This window comes from Marmota monax, unplaced genomic scaffold, assembly GCF_021218885.2.
Source record: "Marmota monax isolate L192 unplaced genomic scaffold, Marmota_monax_Labrador192_F-V1.1 WCK01_AAM20220418_F8-fsc00030, whole genome shotgun sequence".
Classification (NCBI taxonomy): domain Eukaryota; kingdom Metazoa; phylum Chordata; class Mammalia; order Rodentia; family Sciuridae; genus Marmota; species Marmota monax.
The window spans coordinates 6,777,108-6,797,432 of record NW_026691988.1 but is presented as its reverse complement, the minus strand read 5'-3'; the positions used below and the strand labels follow the sequence as shown (position 1 = coordinate 6,797,432).

The 20,325-nt window shown below is 41.5% G+C and overlaps 1 protein-coding gene across 2 annotated transcripts; it reads left to right on the top strand.

Annotated features, from left to right (window-relative positions):
- The first annotated feature begins 1,191 nt into the window (after window positions 1-1,191).
- Window positions 1,192-19,335, top strand: Aldh8a1 (aldehyde dehydrogenase 8 family member A1). 2 transcript variants are annotated; one of them, XM_046449888.2, is made up of 7 exons: window positions 1,192-1,408; window positions 5,055-5,202; window positions 6,521-6,676; window positions 8,325-8,474; window positions 13,791-14,047; window positions 16,871-17,032; window positions 18,195-19,335. In XM_046449888.2, the coding sequence occupies exons 1-7, from the start codon at window positions 1,283-1,285 to the stop codon at window positions 18,645-18,647; spliced, it is 1,452 nt and encodes a 483-aa protein (XP_046305844.1). In that variant the 5' UTR covers window positions 1,192-1,282; the 3' UTR covers window positions 18,648-19,335. The 2 variants fall into 2 exon arrangements, with proteins under 2 accessions (XP_046305844.1, XP_058437376.1); XM_058581393.1 differs by lacking the exon at window positions 5,055-5,202 and having other exon boundaries at window positions 1,270-1,408.
- The last annotated feature ends 990 nt before the right edge of the window (window positions 19,336-20,325 follow it).

Sequence of the window (20,325 nt, the reverse complement as noted above, 5' to 3'; positions counted from 1 at the left end):
ACACAGCTCTGGGGTTGTGGCTCAGTGGTAGAGTGCTTTTCCCCATGCGCGTGTGAGGCACTGGGTTCAATCGTCAGCACCACATAAAAATAAATAAATAAAATAAAGGTATTGTGTCCACCTACAACTAATATTAAAAAAGAAAAAAGCAGACACATTTGCGGGTTGACGCAACGTGCCCCACGCTCCCTGCGCTGTTCTGTGAACCCCAATCAAAGGCAATGCCTGTGCCTCTCCACACACACCACACAATGGAGTTTAACCTTTAAAAACCCTCAAGTCTGATGATCCAGCAGGACACCTCTTTGTAGTTCACCTTCCTTGATTATCAACGAGGCTGAGCATCCACTGATACACTGGTTAGCCAATCACATTCCCTTTGCTATGAATTGTTTGTTTATATGTTTTGCTCACCTTTTCTGGTGAGTTGGTCATTTCTCTTAATCAGTTTGTAGAATTGCACACGAATGCCTGGTTTGCTATGTGTCTCATACACTTTGGGGCTTGTATATTCATTTCCATGGCTCATCTGGGAAGACGTGAGCTGCTGCTGCAGCCCTGGTGTTGGGGTGGAGAGAGAGCTTTTCAGAGAGAAAGGCCGCCAAAATGGAAAACACAAAGTAAAACAAAAACAAAACAACAACAGCAAAAAACCCAGACCTGATGAGCAATGGAAAGAGGGTGTGTGTCTTTACTCACCTCCGTGGGGATGAGAGCCATAAGTTAAGAGCTCATGATTTGAAGACCAGCTTTCCATGGTTCACTCCTTGCTAACTATGTGACCTATCATCTCTTCCTCTCTGAAGAAGCTCAGTTTCCTTGTCTAAAAGAGGGGAAATAATGATATTAATTCATGTCATGCAGGATTATTGTGTGGAATAAGTGAGGAAAATCATGAAAAGGACTTGCTTTATGTTTTGGCACTTAATGAGCAACGAACCATTTACCGTGTGAATCTAATAAAATCATACACACAGATGCCTTTGAATGATTTTAAGGGCAATGATCATGTAAGTTGATGTTAGTATGTTAGCTTTAGTTGGTGTGTTATCCATTTCTCATCATGGACTGGAAGTCTGTGGGGTATTTGAGAGTTGTCTTAGCTTGGAGGCTGGAATGTTCTCTGAGGGTGTCAGGTCTCCTCCCACTTCCCTGTCTGGCCAATGTGGATATTGGGACTGGAAAAGGAGAGAACAGCTCAGCACTGAGGGCAAAGTTGGGGACAACTCAGGGAACAATTGTGAAGGGAAAGGCAGCAGCACTTCTTCTCCGTTCTGGAACGATGGAACTTTTGATGCTGGAAAACTTCATAGATGGGAGATTTTTACCTTGTCACTCGTATATTGATTCTTATGATCCATCCACAGGAGAAGTGTACTGCAAAGTGCCAGATAGTGGAAAAGAAGAGGTGAGTCTGTTCCCTTAGAGAAAATAGAAATGTATTTAATGAATTGGCAAATTATGAATTACTTCATTTTCTAAAAGAGGAAGAGGTTGGAGGAAAGTATAGAATTGTGAGACGGAAGGAAGACACTAAGGTTTCTCTTGTAACAGGACATGTCTGAGACTCAAGCAAATTTCAGGTTACTACATTCAGAATAAAGTGATTTTTCTAGCCAACCGAACAACTCTGTGTTCAGTTGTTATTTTTTTATTTTTTGTAATTTTCAGACATCTCCTAACGGGCGTGTGGTATGAAGTGTTACTGTAGCAACTGTTATCAAAATGCATCTTTTCTCTACCAAGTGTTACCTAAATTTATGAGTAAATCTGTGGATTTCTCAAAAAAAAAAGTGCCAGTTCTAAAACAGAGCAGCAACATTAATTACTCCTCATATCTTCAAATAACTAGGATAATACAATAATTTGAATAATGAAACTCAAAATCAAATTCTCATATACTTTTGGAGTTAGATTTAGCATTTTAAAAGTATTTGACTTTTTATTTAAAAAGAACTTTTAAACTCTGAACCTAGTGGCGTATAGACTGACTTTCTTTCCCTTCACTCCCCCCCTTTTTTCCTTCCTCCCTTCCTTTACTCCCTCTTTCTTTTCTTTTGCTGATGAATTGATTTTACTTGGGGAAATTTATAAAATATCTGAGACATGTTAGAGTAGTTTTCAGTTACTGCACTGAGAATGTAAATATATATGGGGTGGTAAACATTACTGGTGTATGTATAGTCTTTTAATGCATAATATATTATAATTACTTTTTAAGACACAAAACCTAGATTATCTAAAATACAATTATGACCTTCATCTATAAAAATAGGTTGTTTGCAGATTTCTTTGAAGAACTCAGTTATTTTTTTTCCTGTGAAAATTTCAAGTCTGTCTTGCATTAACAAAACCTTTAGACTTGTGGATTAATGTTGGCAAGTATTGGCTAATTTGTTGGTTAAACTATAATCTGCAATTTTGTTTGTTTTAAAGGACCCAAGATAGCTGTGGGAAATCTGGTCTTGTCTTTTCCACTCCTTCTTGTTTCACAGTGTTTTCCAAAGTGAAGTTAAAAATGACAAATATGCCAAATTCAGGTTGAATATTTTCTGCAGCTTATGGTTCATACCTTTTCAGAAAATAGACCAAAACTGAAAATAGTAGCTGTTACTACAGTAATAAATATTTTTTATTTCCACAAATGCAACTGAGAAGTATTCTATCTGATCCCGTAAATCCCATTTTATTTTCCTGGCTTAAAAAAAAAAAAAGGTCACTGTATAAATTACATGATAAATTTCTCCAAATAGTTGCTCACAGCAAATCCTGCCAGTGCTCAGGGGTTCCTCAGTCAGCTTTAGTTATGTGCTTTGCCTTCACCAAGCTGCCTTACCAGGATTGTCCCAAGGAGCGAATTATAACAACCTAGAAATTAGTTATCTGTTATCGTCTTTATGTTCAGAGGACAGAGTGCCGACACTTTGGTGTCTGGTGCCTAGGTCAATGGGTGTGTGCTGGTGTGCATGCTCAGACACACACATATGTACACTTGTTGTAGCCCATTTGTGTTATGGCATTGCAGACGGAAGCACAGTCCAGAGTCAAACTGCCTAGGTGCAAACACCCGTTCCATGGCTTGCTGCCTGTGACCTTAGAGCTGAGCCTCTTTGTGACTCAGTCTCCCCATTTATGAAATGCGGATAGTAATGATTCCTCCTTCGTAGTGTTGTTCTGAGGATGAGATGGACTAATCCGTGTAAAGCCCTCAGTGCTTGGCCCTTTCTAAGTATTAGCTTACAGTAATATTATTGTATACGGTAGATTAATATGCCGTCTATATTGTACAAACATAAATCAGGTGACATAAGACAATTTACAAAAAACATGAGTGGACTTGAATTTTCTAAATGTTACATATCAGAATTGAACATGACCCACTGGAGGAATGGAGCCCCTCTGGTTGGCTGGCAGTAGATTCTCCATGACTGCAGATTGAGGTGACAGTCACCAAAAAGTCTACCTCCCTTCCTTCATCCTGCCTGCAGGTTCACATTAGAGATTCAGTCTTGGAGGTGAGGCTGCCATCCTCAGACAAATTTCTACTGACGATGAGAATCTTAATCTTCAGTGGTTGTTGTTGCTGTGCTAGGGATGGAACCCAGGGCCGCACACATGCTAGATGGACACTCAGCCACTGAGCTAAACCCCCTTAATAATCTCATGCCTTACTTCAGCTCAGCTGAAAGCAACTTTTTTTCCAGAGGGAACAAGGGACACATTGGTGGGGTTCTTCATGAGGGGGCTAGAACAGGAGTCTGGATGGTCAGATCACATGACCCAAGAAAGGCGCTCCTGACTGTCTGAAGCCTGTGAAGAAGGATTCTGAGGCTGAGCTGGGCCCAGTAGTGGGAGAAAGGTGTAAGTGACTGTCTATCATGCACAAGCAGAGGAGAGGGGTGACACCTGGACTACAGATTTGCCATGTCTGGAAGAGGCACTGATTAGACATTCCCTGAATGGGAAGAAAGGCAGAAGTAGGAGAGCACTCCAAGATTCACTTTGTCTGAGTCACATTTTGGTCATGAGTTGGCCCTGCCCATACCTCCTCATGTTGCTTCTTTGGGGATGTAGCTTCCAAACTATAGATCTAAGATTTCTGTTCAACCCTAGATCCCCTCCTTTCCAACAGAGACCCAACCCTTCCATTGCACACTCGGCTTTGGGCAGGGCCAGTGGTTATGCCATAGCAAGTCAGCTTCTGGTTTTGGGAACCAAAAAGATCTGTATTTGTATCCTGACATGCATTTATTTTTTTAAATTTTTTTTTAAAGATAGAGTGAGAGAGGGAGAGAGAGAGAATTTTAATATTTATTTTTTAGTTATCGGCAGACACAACATCTTTGTTTTTTTTTTTTTTTTGTATGTGGTGCTGAAGATCGAACCCGGGCCGCATGCATGCCAGGCGAGCGTGCTACTGCTTGAGCCACATCCCCAGCCCCATGATATGCATTTATTATCTGTGTCACCTCTGGCAAGTTAAATGAGCTTTCTGTGCCTCACTTCCTCATCTGTAAAATGGGCATAAAATACTCATGATAAAGAGGCTAACTGAAATAATTGGTATATTTAGTAATATTCCTTTAGTTATAAAATTATTCAATAAATGACTAACATAGGATCTGTCATTCCAAGGACCAATGACATTCCAAGGATAGGATTTCATACAAAACTTTAGATTTTATACAATGTTAGAGATGGATTAAGAGCTTTAGAGATTCCATACATCTAAAGTAAGTTTTCCCTCCTATTCAATATTCAAAAAGGTCTGTTCTTTGGAAAATGATGGACATTGCATATCTGTTGAGATTTGAACAGCTTCTTTCTGATTAGCTGACTGCCGCATTCTAGCTCCTTTGGTTGAGTTGGAGAGTTTTGCTTTGTTTTTGTGGTGTCTGTTTGCTGGTGGCATAAACACCTGTGTCGCCCACATGTGGTAGCCCAGCACTGGGACATGTTGGATAAAAGGGAGCTGTGGGTTCTGGATTCCTCCAGTCCCTCAGGAGCAACAGCTTTAAGCTGACCTTCCTCCCTCTTCTGTTTGCTCCTCAAAGATCGAGGCTGCAGTGGAGGCGGCCAGAAAGGCCTTTCCCAGCTGGTCATCCCGCAGCCCCCAGGAGCGCTCCCAGGTCCTGAACCAGCTGGCAGACTTGCTGGAGCAGTCCCTTGAGGAGTTGGCCCAGGCAGAATCTAAAGACCAAGGTGAGAGCCATTTCTAACAGAGCTGTGGTTTGAGTGTAGAGGTCTTGTACTAAATGCTTGCAAGAACAGCAATATGTTACTCAATATTGACCATGAGTACCCTTCTTCCAGTTTGTGAGGTGGTCTCTTGACACTCAAATGTGATTGATGGAATTCAGGGCTCTTTGTCATTATTCATATCGACCCTCCTGGGGTGCCAGGCAGGTGCTTTCTTATAGCAATGGCAGAGGGGGAGGCAAAACCATCCAAGGCTGTGGAAAGTCATGGCTTCCAGCTGGCTGCTCCTGCCCCATTCACAGCAGTCATGAGACTGAACCCAAGGTCAAGGGTCAAAGAATTATACTCTGTTCCTTTGGTGGAACAAAATGCAAAGATCCATAGCAAAGGGCATGGATATGGGGACAGATGAGGAACTAGGGCTGATCACTCAATCTTCCTCCCATTCTGAGTAGAGAGTTTCAAAGCAAAGATCATTTGAAGAGCAGTGCCACAGTCAAGTTATGTAGAAAGTGCTCTTATCTTATCAGTCACTAGTCTACTCCTAACACAATCTCCCAATTTTTCTCCTTCCTTGAATAAATGTTTGTAGATTTCTGCAACACAGTCTATTAGGAAGGGCCAAAAACTTTAAAAAAAATGTATGCATGCCATAAACCAACCTAGAGTTAGGAAGCAGCCTGGGGGAAGCCCTTGGAAAGAAAATGTTTGCTCTCCACCTTTCTTGGTGGCAGAGTTTCCTTGCCTCACTGGAGGGCACTCAGGGGCAATCCAGGCAAGCTCATGCTTCTCCTTCCACTCCATCCAGGACTGGAGACATGTGACAGGTGAGCAAGTGTCACACAGCATCCATGGCTGGGATGTTCCTGTTAATCCTTCAGATTAGCACCATGTGTTAGGAGGACACTTAATATAACTCACGTGTTTGTGGGTGATGTGCAGACACAGCTATCTCAATACCCATTATTTCAACCCCTTCACAGCACTTACAAAGCCTGGTGATTTGGACTGGCAAGAGCTTGTATGGGTGAAGTGGTTGCATCTGACAAATTCACGATGAGAGCTACAAAATGTTCAGTCCACAAAGCAAAGATGATCTGACTCAACTCTGCCCTAGTCCCTGCTGATATTATAACCTCATACCTAATAATTTCATAGTTTTACCCATCCATGGTCAAGGAATGCCTCCCCAGGGCTGGAAGGAACTGTGAACTGTAAACAGTGTGAATTGGGATATGGTGTGGTGACGGTTGATGGACACCTCTGTCCATGTCTACTCACTCCACTTAGAACACACTTGGAAGTGCTTTCTTCCCTACAGGGAAAACCCTGACGATGGCAAGAACTATAGACATTCCCCGGTCTGTGCAGAACTTCCGGTTCTTCGCTTCCTCCATCCTGCACCACACGACAGAGAGCACACAGATGGATCACCTGGGCTGTCTGCACTACACAGTGCGGACTCCGGTAGGAATCGGTAGGTGCTGGTGGGAAAAGCATATGTCATGATCATGCACAGAGGTGCTCAGAAAATTCTGTAGAATTAATCTCAAGGAATGGACTAAGGAAAAGGAAGGAGCCAATTTCTCCCTTTTTACTGAAAATTTGTTGACCTCAAAAATCTATTTCTAATTTATTCTCTTGGTGTCAAATTCCCTACAAATTCCTGGAACACTAGTTTTCAAAATTGCAATTTTGGAAAAGAATGATGGTAGGAGTAAGTTCACATGCCAGAATTTTTTTTTTTTTTTTTTTGCCACCAATAATTAAACAACAACCAACCAACAAACCCAAAGAGTACAGTGGTTTTGACTCAAGAATTCTGTATGCTTTAGTATCTTCTCTGAAAACCTGGGATAGTAGTTTATCCTTACATATGTTTTAATAACATATGAATTAAATAAATCATAGGTATAGGATACTTAGAATAATAACTACACCTATGAATTTGTTTAATTAATAATCATTGGCTGAGAATGCTGTACTTCCCCAACTCAGTTCTTTGCCTCCTGTCCTTTGAAGAAACATCTAAAGGTCTGCAATCACTGGACATATCCACTAGATGGCAATGTTTCCCCTGAAAAGAAACCATATTTTACTAGTTAACATTTTATGAATATAAAAGAAAAGAAAATGAGACATTTTATTGTTTTGATTCTTCGAACTTTTTTGGAAATAACATTTTTAAGGCATTGTGGAGAGCCCTAACTGCTTTCTAAGAAGAATGATAAAGTATTTTACTGAAACAATATTTTGTTATACCCTGAAGAACAGATTTTTTTCTCCCACTGGGAAATTTAATACTGTAAAAAACACATTTACTTTCATAACACAGGTTTTAGGGCAGAGTTTAAAATGAAGTGAATGCATTTCCTTAGTCATGATAGAGGCTTTAGATTTGTTGAGTGTTGTGGTTAAGAACCTGGATAGTTTCAGTATACCACATGGAGACACACTCTAGAAGTTGATATATTACTTATTCAGGAAATCTATTGGGTCAGGATACAGGTGAGAATCTAGAGAGAATTTTTATTTAAGAATATTCTAAACAGCTTAGATGGTTTTCATGATCTATTCATGAAAGTTGATTGGCTTTACTGACAGGAGGGCCCCTACCAGGACCATCTAGAACAGTTTTGATCCTACTTTACAAATAATTCTAAGAAAACTTGAGGTATTATGTGTCAATCCACAACATATTGGAAACAGAGGTGAATAAACTTGTTAAAATAAATAGCAGCTGAACAGCTTAGTAAGGAGAAGGGAGAAATTTTTTTAAAAAGTAAAGCCCAGTTTATAAATCTCAAAATGCATTACATTCTGAAACTGTTAAGCAGTAGATTGGTGACAGCCTTGTGGCCTTGGGGCTTACACTGTTGTTCATAATTATAATTGTGAGCCATCAAGAAATGGGAAAACTGTTTTGAAAGGCACAATTGCGTGTAATAAATTTTAGATTGATTTACTTGAAGTTACCTATAAATAAGCCAAGTCTAGGGTTTTTAAGAGTAAATAAGTTTCATGCAGCATGAAGGAGTTCTCAGTAACCTTTCAGTAACCTTATACGGCCAACCTGCCACTGAAGGGCATGTCACCATAGAAGTGCTTCTGCTTTTGTCCTTTAGCGGGTCTGATTAGTCCTTGGAATTTGCCCCTCTACTTGCTGACCTGGAAGATAGCTCCGGCCATCGCTGCTGGGAACACTGTGATAGCAAAGCCCAGTGAACTAACTTCAGTGACTGCGTGGATGTTGTGCAAGTTCCTGAATAAAGCAGGTAAACAGGTGTTGGGGGGCAAATTTAGGGGAGGTGCAGAGTTGTATTACATACAGATCTTCCACTTGGCAAGAATATCTAGTCCAAAGACATCTATGGGATTTGTCTCCCTGATCCTTTTCTGAGAAATCCTCTTTATCCACAGCAGGGCATTCTCACACTGTTCCCTCTATTCAACTGCTACTGCAGAATAGACCCACCTCACAGGGTGGTGTCTTGCAGTGCAAGAAGCATAAAACAGTAAACAGTATTGCAAACTTAAAAAGTCCTGATCTAATCAAAGACATCAGCTCGCTGCAGAGTATCTTCAATGGTCAATTTAAATCTTAGGTTTAAGCCACAAGTTAATCTTGGTGAAAAGGAGAAGATTGCTAGGTATTCCTATAAGTTGTACAAAATACCTCATAGTCACAGACATTTCCAAAAGATTTGAATATAAATCCTGTGGTTTTCCTTGATTTGGGATCATTACTCAGAAGGTGAGAGGCCACAGCCTATCAGGCTCGAACATTTGCTCCTTGTGTTAGTCAGTTTTTCATTAGTGTGATTCAAATACCTGTCAGGAACAATTTAGAGAAAGAAAGAATTGGGCTCACAGTTTCAGAGACTGACTCCATTGCTCTAGGCCACAGGTGAGACAGAACATCATGGCGGAAGAGTGTGGTGAAGGAAAGCTTCTCAGTTTATATCAGCCTGGAAGGAGAGAGGGAGGGACAGTATGCATGTGTGAGAGGCCAGCGACAAGTTATAATTCCTCAGAGTTTACCCCCTGTGACCTACTCTTCCAGCCACGCTCCACCTGCCTAGAGTTACTACCCAGGAATCTATTAAAATTCTTCATCCATTTGATGGATTATTATCAAATGGATTAATCCATTGATTAGATTATAACTCTTATACATTTATTTCACAACGTTCCATGTATTGCCTAATATATGAAGTTTTAGGAGCCATTAATGACCCAACCATAATATTTACCTCTGACCCTCCAAATCTTATGCTCATCTCACAGTACAAACTGTATTCACTCCTTGCCTTTTTTCTGCTAATAGTTTAATGGCCACATTCAGAGTGCAGTCCTGGATTTGTTGTAAAGTACAACTCCACACAGACAGCCTGACACTGAACTGGGGTTTGGAGGTCACGGGCAGGAAGCCCTGCAGGTAACCTGTGAGAAGGCCCCTTGCTATTAGGTCAGTTGGCTCCATTGCTTTGGGGCCTGTGGTGAGACAGTACATTATGGTGGGAGCACATGGGGGGCTCATGTCCACCACAGTCAGGGTGGAATGATGTCTGGGAGCTGGGGACAGACTTTCATCCTTCTGGCTATGTCGGCTCCTGTGGTGTCACTGACTTACAGCACACAGAAAAGGTACTGCTGGGCTCTCCCATATTTACAGAATGGGCAGTGGGTACAAGCCTATCCTCTCTTCCTTCTGGATAACTTTGCTCTTGCAACAAAGACATACACATTAGGGTCCAGTGAAATTTAGTCATTTCTCTAGAATTCTAATGTTAGGTTGATACTGAACCTGTTTAGAGCAGGGCATTGGGCCAAAAGACCCTAGTATCCTATAGAGGAATGAGGTCTCCCAACCCAGGTCATTGGGGGTAATGTCTATGGAAGCCCTAGTCCTCTAGGGGGAGTGTATGGCTTGAATGTACCTACCTCTCCAATGTCCCAGAATGTATCTGTCTTTCCTAACAAAAGTGACCACCATTCTAATCCCATCTTTTGCAAAACTGAGTCTCTGGTGTATGCAAACTTATGGGATATTTCTTCTTAGCTGGTGACGCAGGTTCCTAGAAGGATTCAGGATTAGCTTTCTGTTGCTATGACAAATTCCTGAGATAAATCAACCTAAAAAGAAGAAAGGTTTATTTTGGCTCACAGTTTGGGGGCTTCATGGTCAGTTGGCTCCATTGCTTTTGGGCCAGTGGTGAGACAGTACATTATGGTGGGAGCACATGGTGGAAAAAACAGCTTGCCTCATGGTAAGCAGGAAGAAAAGAGAGGAAGAGGTGGGTTTGGGGTCCCCATATTCCCTTCTAGGGCACTCCCGTAGTGACCTAACTTCCTCCCACCAGCCCTGCCTCTTAAAAGTTACACCACCTCCCAGCAGTACCACAGACTGGAGCCCAACCCTTCAACACGTGGGCCTTTGGGGACATTCCTAATCCAAACTGTGGCAGGGACTTCACTCTCCTTTGATCTCATGGAGGAGGGGATGTGAAGCCCTGTTTTCCTGCGCACTCTCCTGAAACCACACATCTTGATCTGTGATGCGTTTTCTTTCCCCAGAACCTGGTCTGCACGAGAGCTTTCCATTTCCCTCTATTTTCCCAGCTTGGATCTTGCTTGTGAACAAACAGTCCTGTAAAGCCAAGGCAGCTCTTCTCCTTCCCCGCTGGGCTACCTTTGCCAAGCTTTTCTCCCCTGAAAAATACAGAGAGGTGCTGCTCAAATCTCACCTTTCTGAAGCCCTCGGTTTCTCCACTGGGATTTGGAGGACGTGTGAATCACAGCCAGGAAATCTTACTGTAGAGCAATGCAGGAGGGACTTTTAAGAGTGTGATGGGGGACGTGAAAACGAACTGCTAACATATTCTGTATTTTAAAGAGCTAGCTCCTCTAGTCCCTGGTGTAGAACTATAAGTAAGTACCTCTTTGGGAGTTTGGAATATTTGTGGGGTTTTTTTTTTTTTTTTTTTTTTTTGGTGGTACCAAATGTTTGCCCTCATTCCTGGAGAGTCTCCTGGGGGTTTGTGGCCTTTTCCACTGTTCTTCTTGCCCCTCGCTCTATTTAAATTTAAAATACTTCTCCCTGCCAAGCACTAGCAGTTGAGAGGGTTCATTCTTGTCTGTTCCTGTGTTCCCAACTTGCCTACTAGCTACCTCGCCTGATTTTTGCTGAATATCTGTTTGCCAATTTAACCAACTGCTTTCCTTCTCTTAGAATCGGAATCTTTTAAGGGTCAACAGGCAAATATCTGTAAAAAATTTCACTAATGTCTGGATCAAATGGCAAAATGGTCCTGAGAAATCATGGCCAGCAGATACCTCTTTACATCTGAACATGGGTGCCACAGAAGCAGAATCAAAGGTTAACATTGCTTGTGGAAGGCAATTGGGCTGCCGAAATGAGCTCACTCTCCTGTGGTGAGAAATATGTGGTGTTCCTCTCACCCTCTGTTAAAATGCTGCTTCACACAGGAGAAGTGATTCAAGTCATTTTTTTCTTTCAGGATGTATTAACAGTCCCCCTTCCTCTCCTACTCCCCCATCCAGCCACACACATGCCCCATATTGGATGGAGAGGCCTGACCCCATCTAGGAAATGAGGAAAACCTGTCCTTGTTTTCTCCCCATCAGTTGTTCTCCTTCCAGACTCTTTGCCCCAACCTGGAGCCCGGGGCTTTCACGTGGTACCAGGCACACCTCTGGTGATGACCTGGGATCCGGAAATGACCTGAGCTAGATTCAACAGATGCACACACTGAGGAGAAGTGAGGGGCTGTTAGAAGGGAGGTACTCCATGGCACTGAAACTTCTTACCTTAGGGTCTTCTGTGGACGGACCACCATTGTCCCCTGAAGGTGATCAGGCTTAGGCAGTGGCCCTGTGGGAGAGTATTCTTCATGATAACTGATTGTCACTGTGAAATTCTTATTTATACATTAAGCGCAGATTCTTGAAGTGTTGCTAGGAATTCCAGAGAGGGTTTCTATTGAGGAGAGAATGCCTTACCTGGGGCAAGGGAAGGAGACAAGGAGCAGGCAGCTCCAAAAGCTTTATGATGGAGGACTTCTGCACTTTACTATGGTCTCCTAAAGAAATGGATTAAATTCAGCTATCTCCCAGCAGACCCTAAGAACTTCTAGACATGATGTGATTGAATGTGAGTTCTCTTCTGCACACATATCTTCCTGTATTCGCAAGCCATTTCTAATTTGGATACTGGACTCTAAGCTTTCATTCACTCATTCATCTATTTAACAATTATTTATCAACCTGCTCTGGACAGTTTTGGTATTTACTCTTTATTAAATCTTACTTTGCCTCAATTTTCTCAACTGTAAAGTGAGGATAATAATACCAAGTATCTTATAGGGTTTCTGTGAATTCTAAAAATGGTATAGTAGTCCCTTTTTATCTGGAGAATAGGCTCCAAGACCCCCAGTGGATGCCTGAAACCATGCCTAGTATTGGGAGATATATCTATATATCTATATCTATCTATAGATTATATCTATCTATATCTATCTATATATATCTATATCTATCTCTCTCTATATATATATATAAAGTTTTCCCCTTAGGTACAGAAAGAGATAAACAATAACTAGTAAGAAAAGTAGAACAATTTTAACAACATACTATGATAAAAGGTACATGAGTATGGTCTCTTTCCCTCTTGAAATAGTAAAGACAAATGTTAATATTTTCAGAGAGTCACTGTGAGTGGGTTATTGAAATCACAGATAATAAATCCATAGAAAAGGAGGTGACTACTATAAATCACTAATAACAATGGCTGGCCCACCAATAAGGACTCACTCAATTAATGTGAGTCCTTATTGGTGTTAGTTTTATGTGACCAACTGGCAATACAACAAAGAACAGAAACCACATGTCATTTCTGCCCTTAGTGAGCACATCTTCTGGTGGTGGACAGGCATATATAGGTAAATCCAGAAAACACATAAACATATACATATAGATTTAGGACAATAGGATCTAGTGATATAAAAGATTGGAGCATCTATTTTTGGGGTACTCTTGGTACTTGTAAGTTGGTTTTAGAGTGCAGTGGCTCTGTTCATAATCATGGGGCACAGGACATCCAACTCAAATCTCACCCTCCCTGGGAAACTTCCCCTACTTCCCTGGCCAAGGTAATCAATTTTCTTTGCAGATTTACATATCCCTCTACTTAATATTTTCCACCTGCACTTTAACTCCTAGATACCACATTGGAGCAGGGCACTGAGCCCCCACTGGGATTGACCTGCCTGAGAATATATGTGCATCTGGAGTGCTTAAAGTATAGTCACTGCTGTGGGATGCATTACCTAGGATGTGAACCTATGAGCACCAGAGAAATCCCACCTAATGGGTTCTATAGGCAGAAGCGACTCTGTAGTCCTTGCTTTGCTATTAAACTGGAGGCAGCCCATAAAAGCTCAGAGTGTTGTAAAACCTATCAAGTGCTTCTACCATTCAAGCTATTGTAAGTTCAAGGAGAGTCTTTGTGTAACCTTAAGTCCTCAACACACAGAGGAGAATTACTATCACTGATACTGTTTCCCATTCAGGTGTTCCACCAGGTGTGGTCAATATTGTGTTTGGAACAGGGCCCAAGGTAGGTGAGGCCCTGGTGACCCACCCAGAGGTGCCCTTGATCTCCTTTACTGGGAGTCAACCCACAGCTGAGCGGATCACCCAGCTGAGTGCTCCCTTCTGTAAGAAGCTCTCCCTGGAGCTGGGGGGCAAGAATCCTGCCATCATTTTTGAGGATGCCAATCTGGAGGACTGTATTCCAGCAACTGTCAGATCCAGCTTTGCCAACCAGGTATGTGCTCTGGGTATTTCCCCACCCCATGGCCCTATCAACCTGAATCTGTTTTATCACAGTTCAAATCCCAGGAGTGAATGGGTAAATCCAGTCACTTCCATGAAAGGAGGATCAGTACACTGATATTCCAGTGTCTATCAGCTTCTGTTCATTAAGCTCCTATGGTTGTTTATACAATTTTTATCATGTACCACACATGGGCAGAATGATTGAGTTTGCTGTTTCAACCTCCTCCACTTTGTAAGTCACACATTTGCACTATCTCCTCTTGCTGCTCACATGTCCTATTTCTGGTGGACCTTATTCTCCCTGAAAGTATTTTAAATGCATTCACACACTGTTACCATTGCCTGTAATGTCATAGAGAGCTTCAGGCCATCTTGCATCTCCCAGAAATTACATAACTAATGGTTTTGCAGGCTCTGTAGTGTTACATTCTTCAAGGTCATGGTACCCCAAAGGATTAAGAATGCTAGATCAGATCAACTCTACAGCAGCTTCGTGAAGATGGAAGCAGTACCTGTCTCTGTGCAATAGTTTTAGTATCAATGTCTGCATAGTTCCTAGCAGATATGTGTTATTACCGAATGATTTGCTCCAAGAGCTAGTTTTATTTTAGTAGCGAATAAAGGCTTACACAAAACAGTTACAACTTCAGAGCAGTAGGATGAGACAGATTTGCATTTTCCTAACTGGAGAAACATTGGATGTTGCATAATCATTTGAACCTGTATTTCTAAACCTGTAGAATCATCTGAGCTATAACAATCCCTTCTGATAGGATTTTGCAAGTGTAAAGTGAAAATCATCATCATCATAATAATTAATCATAATAATTATTATTAATAATAATTATTATTATATTTTTACTATTTTTATTTTAGTGTCACATGGGATTGAGCCCAGGGTACTGTGCATGCTAGGCAAGCATCCTTCCACTCAGCTACACCCCAACCCTATAGAATATTATTTTAAAAATGATTATAATGGTAATTATTTGATTTACCATAATTCCTAGAGAAAATGGCTAGAAACACAGAGAAACTTGGGATCAATAGAAAAGGCCTTTTTTTGATACAACTGATTTAATCATTAAAATCAGAAAATATCAAATGGATAATTGAATTCAGTGTTTTGATGATTTCCAGATAACAAAAGAGATACAAATTCCAAGGATTTAGAGTTGAGGTGAGAAAGGAAGGCATGTTCTCTGTATTAAAGTAAATGTGTACTGAGCTTGGAGGTGTAGACTTCTGGCTGCTCAGTTACTAGAATCATGCAAGGGTTTGAGTGTGCCCAAAGAAACTTCCTCTTGGGGTGTTTTAAAGTATCAGTGGGAGAAAGATCAGGGGGCCAGTCCAAAGCAACAAATGGATTTTAGGAACAAATAAAAAAAAAAGTAGCTTGATTATTTCACTTTAGCTAAGTGATGAGTCTCATGGAAGACATACTTCCTTCTTAATTAAACATAATTGGCTTATTGGGGGAAGCATGTCTGTACAAACTTGGGCATATATTTCTTAACTGTAAAATAAGAATGCCAACACATCAGAGTTATTAAGGAACGAGTATCCTTGGCAAATGGCAGAGACTCGATAAACAGTATCATCCTTTTTTCATTTCCTCTGAAGTCATCCTCCCAGGGATTTCAGTATTCCCTTGCTTTCCTGGCATTGAGTAACGGGAAACTTGGTAAACTCTCAAGTCTCTTTATCACACCCTCCTTCCTCATAGGGCACAGGGCACTTGTGCAGATGAACCTGACAGGTGTTGGTCATTGCCCAAACCAGATAAGCACATGGTTTTGATTTATCCTGTTTGCAGAAAGAATTGGTCATTTTGAAACATTAACTGTTTAATTAATATAATAAACCTTTTTTACAAATACCAAGGTAATTAGAAGCATTCTGTTTCCTAGGATGAAAATAGTTATTTATGCATCTGTGTCCTATCTTTAAGATATAACCTGCAATCTATAACTTCTCCAGTGCATCCATGCCTGTCTCCTATACTTTTAGGGTTCCATACCCCTGTAAGAATCTTAAACTCACTAGATTTCTATCACTTCTCTCCGTCTCCATTGGTGGTTTTCTGGTCCAAGCTACCTCCACTCATCTGCACTTTAAAATAGTCTTATAAATCTGTTCTCTGTTTCCACTCTGATTTCCTTCTTTTCTATTTTCTACACAGCTGTCAGAATCATAACTTTAAAATGTAAATCTGATTATATCACTCCTCTGCATAAAACCTTCCATTTTCACGATACTGAGACTAAAATGTAAGCTCCTTATGAGCCCGTGAGGGTGCATCACATTGCCTTGTTCACCTCCCATTCCTGCCTGCACTCCCAGCCTCACCCCACACTTCTTCTTGCCCCACTCCCACACCCGCTCCTTCCTGCAGCAGACCTCCATGCTTACTGCTGGAATTCCCTCCTCCAGATCTTTGCTCATCCAGCTCCTTAATGTCGATAAAAAGCTTGTTCTCCAAATGTCTCCTCTTTGCAATGCCTTCCAGAATGCCCCTTTAGTAAAATAGTTGTCTCCTCCTCCATCAGCTTTTATTCTCCTCCTCTGTCTAATTTTCATTATTGCTTTGATTACTACCTGAAGCTTTGTTGTGTATTGAAAGTGTTCATTTGTGGTTTTGTCTGTCTTCCTACAAGACTGTGTGTTCCACATGGTGGGGACTTGGTCTTGTTCACCACTGGATCCCATTGCCTAGACTAGTGCCTGATACATGACAGGCACTAGAAAATGATGGGGGATCTACCATGAAGGAAAAGGCCCTCTAGTCTTGTCTTGTTCACATTCTTGACAGGGTGAAATCTGTCTCTGCACCAGCAGGATCTTTGTTCAGAGGAGCATCTATAATGAATTTTTAAAGAGGTTTGTAGAAGCTACCAGAAAGTGGAAAGTCGGCATTCCTTCTGATCCATCAGCCAGCATGGGTGCTCTGATAAGTAAAGCACATTTGGAGAAAGTAAGTACACCTCTGTCAAGTAAGTTACAGAAAGTTTTTGGAAGAGAAGCTCAGCACAAGCATCACACACATTGGCCTTAGAGATACTGTAATTACTTCTGGAAAATTATGGGCTATGGGAAGTTGTCTCTGGACATAGGTTCTAGAAACTTTAGATTTGAATATGCAAATGGAGTTCCTTGACTAGAATGGAAGCTCCATGGCCAGGTTTATTCACTGTGTCCTCAAAGCCCAGAAAAATACCTAGAACATAGAAGGTGCATAGTATTAGTTGGTAAAATGACTCAAATTGCACCATATTTTGTGTTTCAGTTATGATCCAAAATCAAGTCACCCATTTTCCTTGAATACTTTTAGATTCTCGTCTTAAACTACCTGGTACTGGGTCCAAAGGTGCACAGGTCCTGGCCATCTTTCCTGCCAGCATGGTTCAGCATCAAGATTCTGAAAAGAAACAAAGCTCACGAACCAAGCCTCTTTTAAGCCTCTTTTCAAGAAAGCTCATCTGTCATTATCTTGGAGTCATTGGGTTAATTTATTACACACCACACTTTGATTTCCATTAGTTAGCTGTATTATATTAATTATCCAGATGTAGTTTCAGAGTATACTCAGTAATGAGACTAAAAATTATTTTTCTTCAAAGCTTGGATATTGAAGGACATTCTGGCCTATCAATCTTACAAATCACTCACTTCTCATTTACAATGGACATCACCCCCCCCCAAAAAAAAAGGGATAAAATATTCTTTCATGTATTTAACTACAGAATACACCAGAGTATGAATTTAACTTTACTTTTTATTAGCTTCATGAACAATGTATTCTCTCTGAGGCTCAAATATAACATCAGCAAATAGGAGTAATAAAGATAAAGATAGTTGCTAGAGTTTTGAGAGAATCAAGTGAGGATGTAGGCAAAGTAAGAATCTGAGTGTCTGACACTTAGATATTAAATACATTCCTTCCTTCCCCGGTGCATGATGGCTGAATGCCTACATGATGGCTGCCCTAAGGTTTAGCAGCTGAGTGACAAGAAAACCCTAGGCTTTCTTAGCCATGAGCTTATCCTGCTTTCTGATGATTAGGAAATTTTTTTTTCTATTGATTTGTGTGAAGCTAAATAATGAGAATTTGCTAACTATGTTTGTTACCTGCCCAGGTCAGAAGTTACATCAAGAAGGCTCGTGCTGAAGGGGCCCAAATCCTGTGTGGTGAGGGGGTAGATAGGTTGAGCCTGCCCCCCAGGAATCAGGTGGGCTACTTCATGCTTCCCACGGTGATAACAGACATTAAGGATGAGTCCTGCTGTATGAAGGAAGAGATATTTGGTCCAGTGACGTGTGTTGTCCCTTTTGATAGCGAAGAGGAAGTGATTAGAAGGGCCAACAATGTTAAATATGGGCTGGCGGCTACGGTATGGTCAGGCCACGTGGGACGCATCCACCGGGTGGCTCAGAAGCTGCAGTCGGGCTTGGTCTGGACCAACTGCTGGCTGATCAGAGAGCTGAACCTGCCTTTTGGGGGGATGAAGTATTCTGGGATAGGAAGGGAAGGAGCCAAGGACTCTCATGACTTCTTTACTGAAATCAAAACCATCACAGTTAAGTACTGAATTTCGCCCATGGGGAAGCTGCTGTCGTCACTGCCTTGCAGCAGAGACCCCGCTGTCCAGTGTGATGAAGGAAGTGCAGGTGTCCATCGCAGCACATCCTGACGGCAGGAGGCTCTCTCTAGCTTACCTTGGAAGGCTCGTGAGATGCTATCTATTTTCAATGTGGACTCAGAAGAGAATACTTCTGAATAGGAAGTCACAACAAGGAGGCCACACGATCATCATGTCTTGTCTTCATAGTATTTTTTTCATCATCTAGATTGAATTCTTGGAATCCTCAGTAATCAGATATTTTCATTTACAAATATGGAGTAAAAAAATCCGCAAAACTGAAGAGAAACAACTCAGCATAATTTCCTGCCTTTAAGGGGACTGTGGAGATATTCTCCTGGTCCATTATCCACCTGTGTGGCTAAGCGATAACTGGCTGCTCCTCATTATGTATGGGGATGTCGAATGTTTATGCACTTTGTTAGAGGAGGTCTATGTGGTAGGTTGGGCTAAATATATCTATACAGGGACAAAGAACAATAAAATTGCTACCACTTTTAGAGGAAGCTTGGAACAAGAAGAGAAAACTAATCCATTTCCACTGTCAAGTCTATCAATTGTTAATAAGGCTGATCATTTACTAATCCTAAAAGAAACAATAAAATATTATCAATTTTAGTAAAAAGTATGGAATTCACCTTGACTTGTCCATTATCCCTCCTTATGTTTATCCTCTTAAAACTATTTCTAGTTGCTTATTTTTATGGATCCCCAAATGATTCAAGGAGAAAACTGAGTTTTAGCCATTAAATAGCACACTCAAGGTCATACAAATTGTATGGGGTGGAGGTGGGCCTGGATCCTCAGACTCTGAAACTAATGATCTCTGAACACCTCCCACCTGTCTTGGGTCCTGCTCCAGAGGGAGCCAATTATTGATGATTCAGGGCACACATCACGCTGGGTCCTTCTCGAAGTCTCCCTCTTGCTTTGCTTCTTCCCTCTTGCCCAGCTCCATTTGGCATGAGTGAGGGACCCGCCACAGGGGCCATGCCACCCAGGACTTCCTGGAGCCCAGTGTCTTCCTCACTGGCAGAAGTAATCTGTTTGCAGTCTGACCCCACAACGGGACAGGAATGTCAAAGGCCCTGGGTTGTGTTATTATCCCCACAAGTCTCAAAGCATAACACCTGGCACACAGAAGGTACTCAAAACTAATTCCAGGAGGGGAGTAAGGTGTTCCTGGTGCTCTGGGGTATTTGTTGCATTAGTTGTGTCTGGGTGGGGGACTGTGGATAACTGTAGGGGGAAGACTATGCTTTATAACTTTGCTTGGGATTTAGGCGTTTTGACTTGTTTACAAGTGCTGAGAAATCAGTTAGCCTGTTTAAGATCAAGTGATGGTGTGAATTATACCTGTTCTTAGCTTTTAACTCCCCTCCCTTCTCCTTCCCTCACCACCTCTCTTCTTCTTTTTTAAAAAACTATCTTTATTTTATGTGTTTATTTTTATGTGGTGCTGAGGATCAAACCCAGGGCCTCGCACATTCTAGGTAAGCTACCGCTGAGCCATAACCCCAGCCCACCACCTCTCTTCTTAACCTTGATTACTTTAGTCCAGGACCAACTCTGAACATCAGCAGGAGGAGTTTCAGCAACTTCAGTCTCATCTTTGCTCTTATTTGTG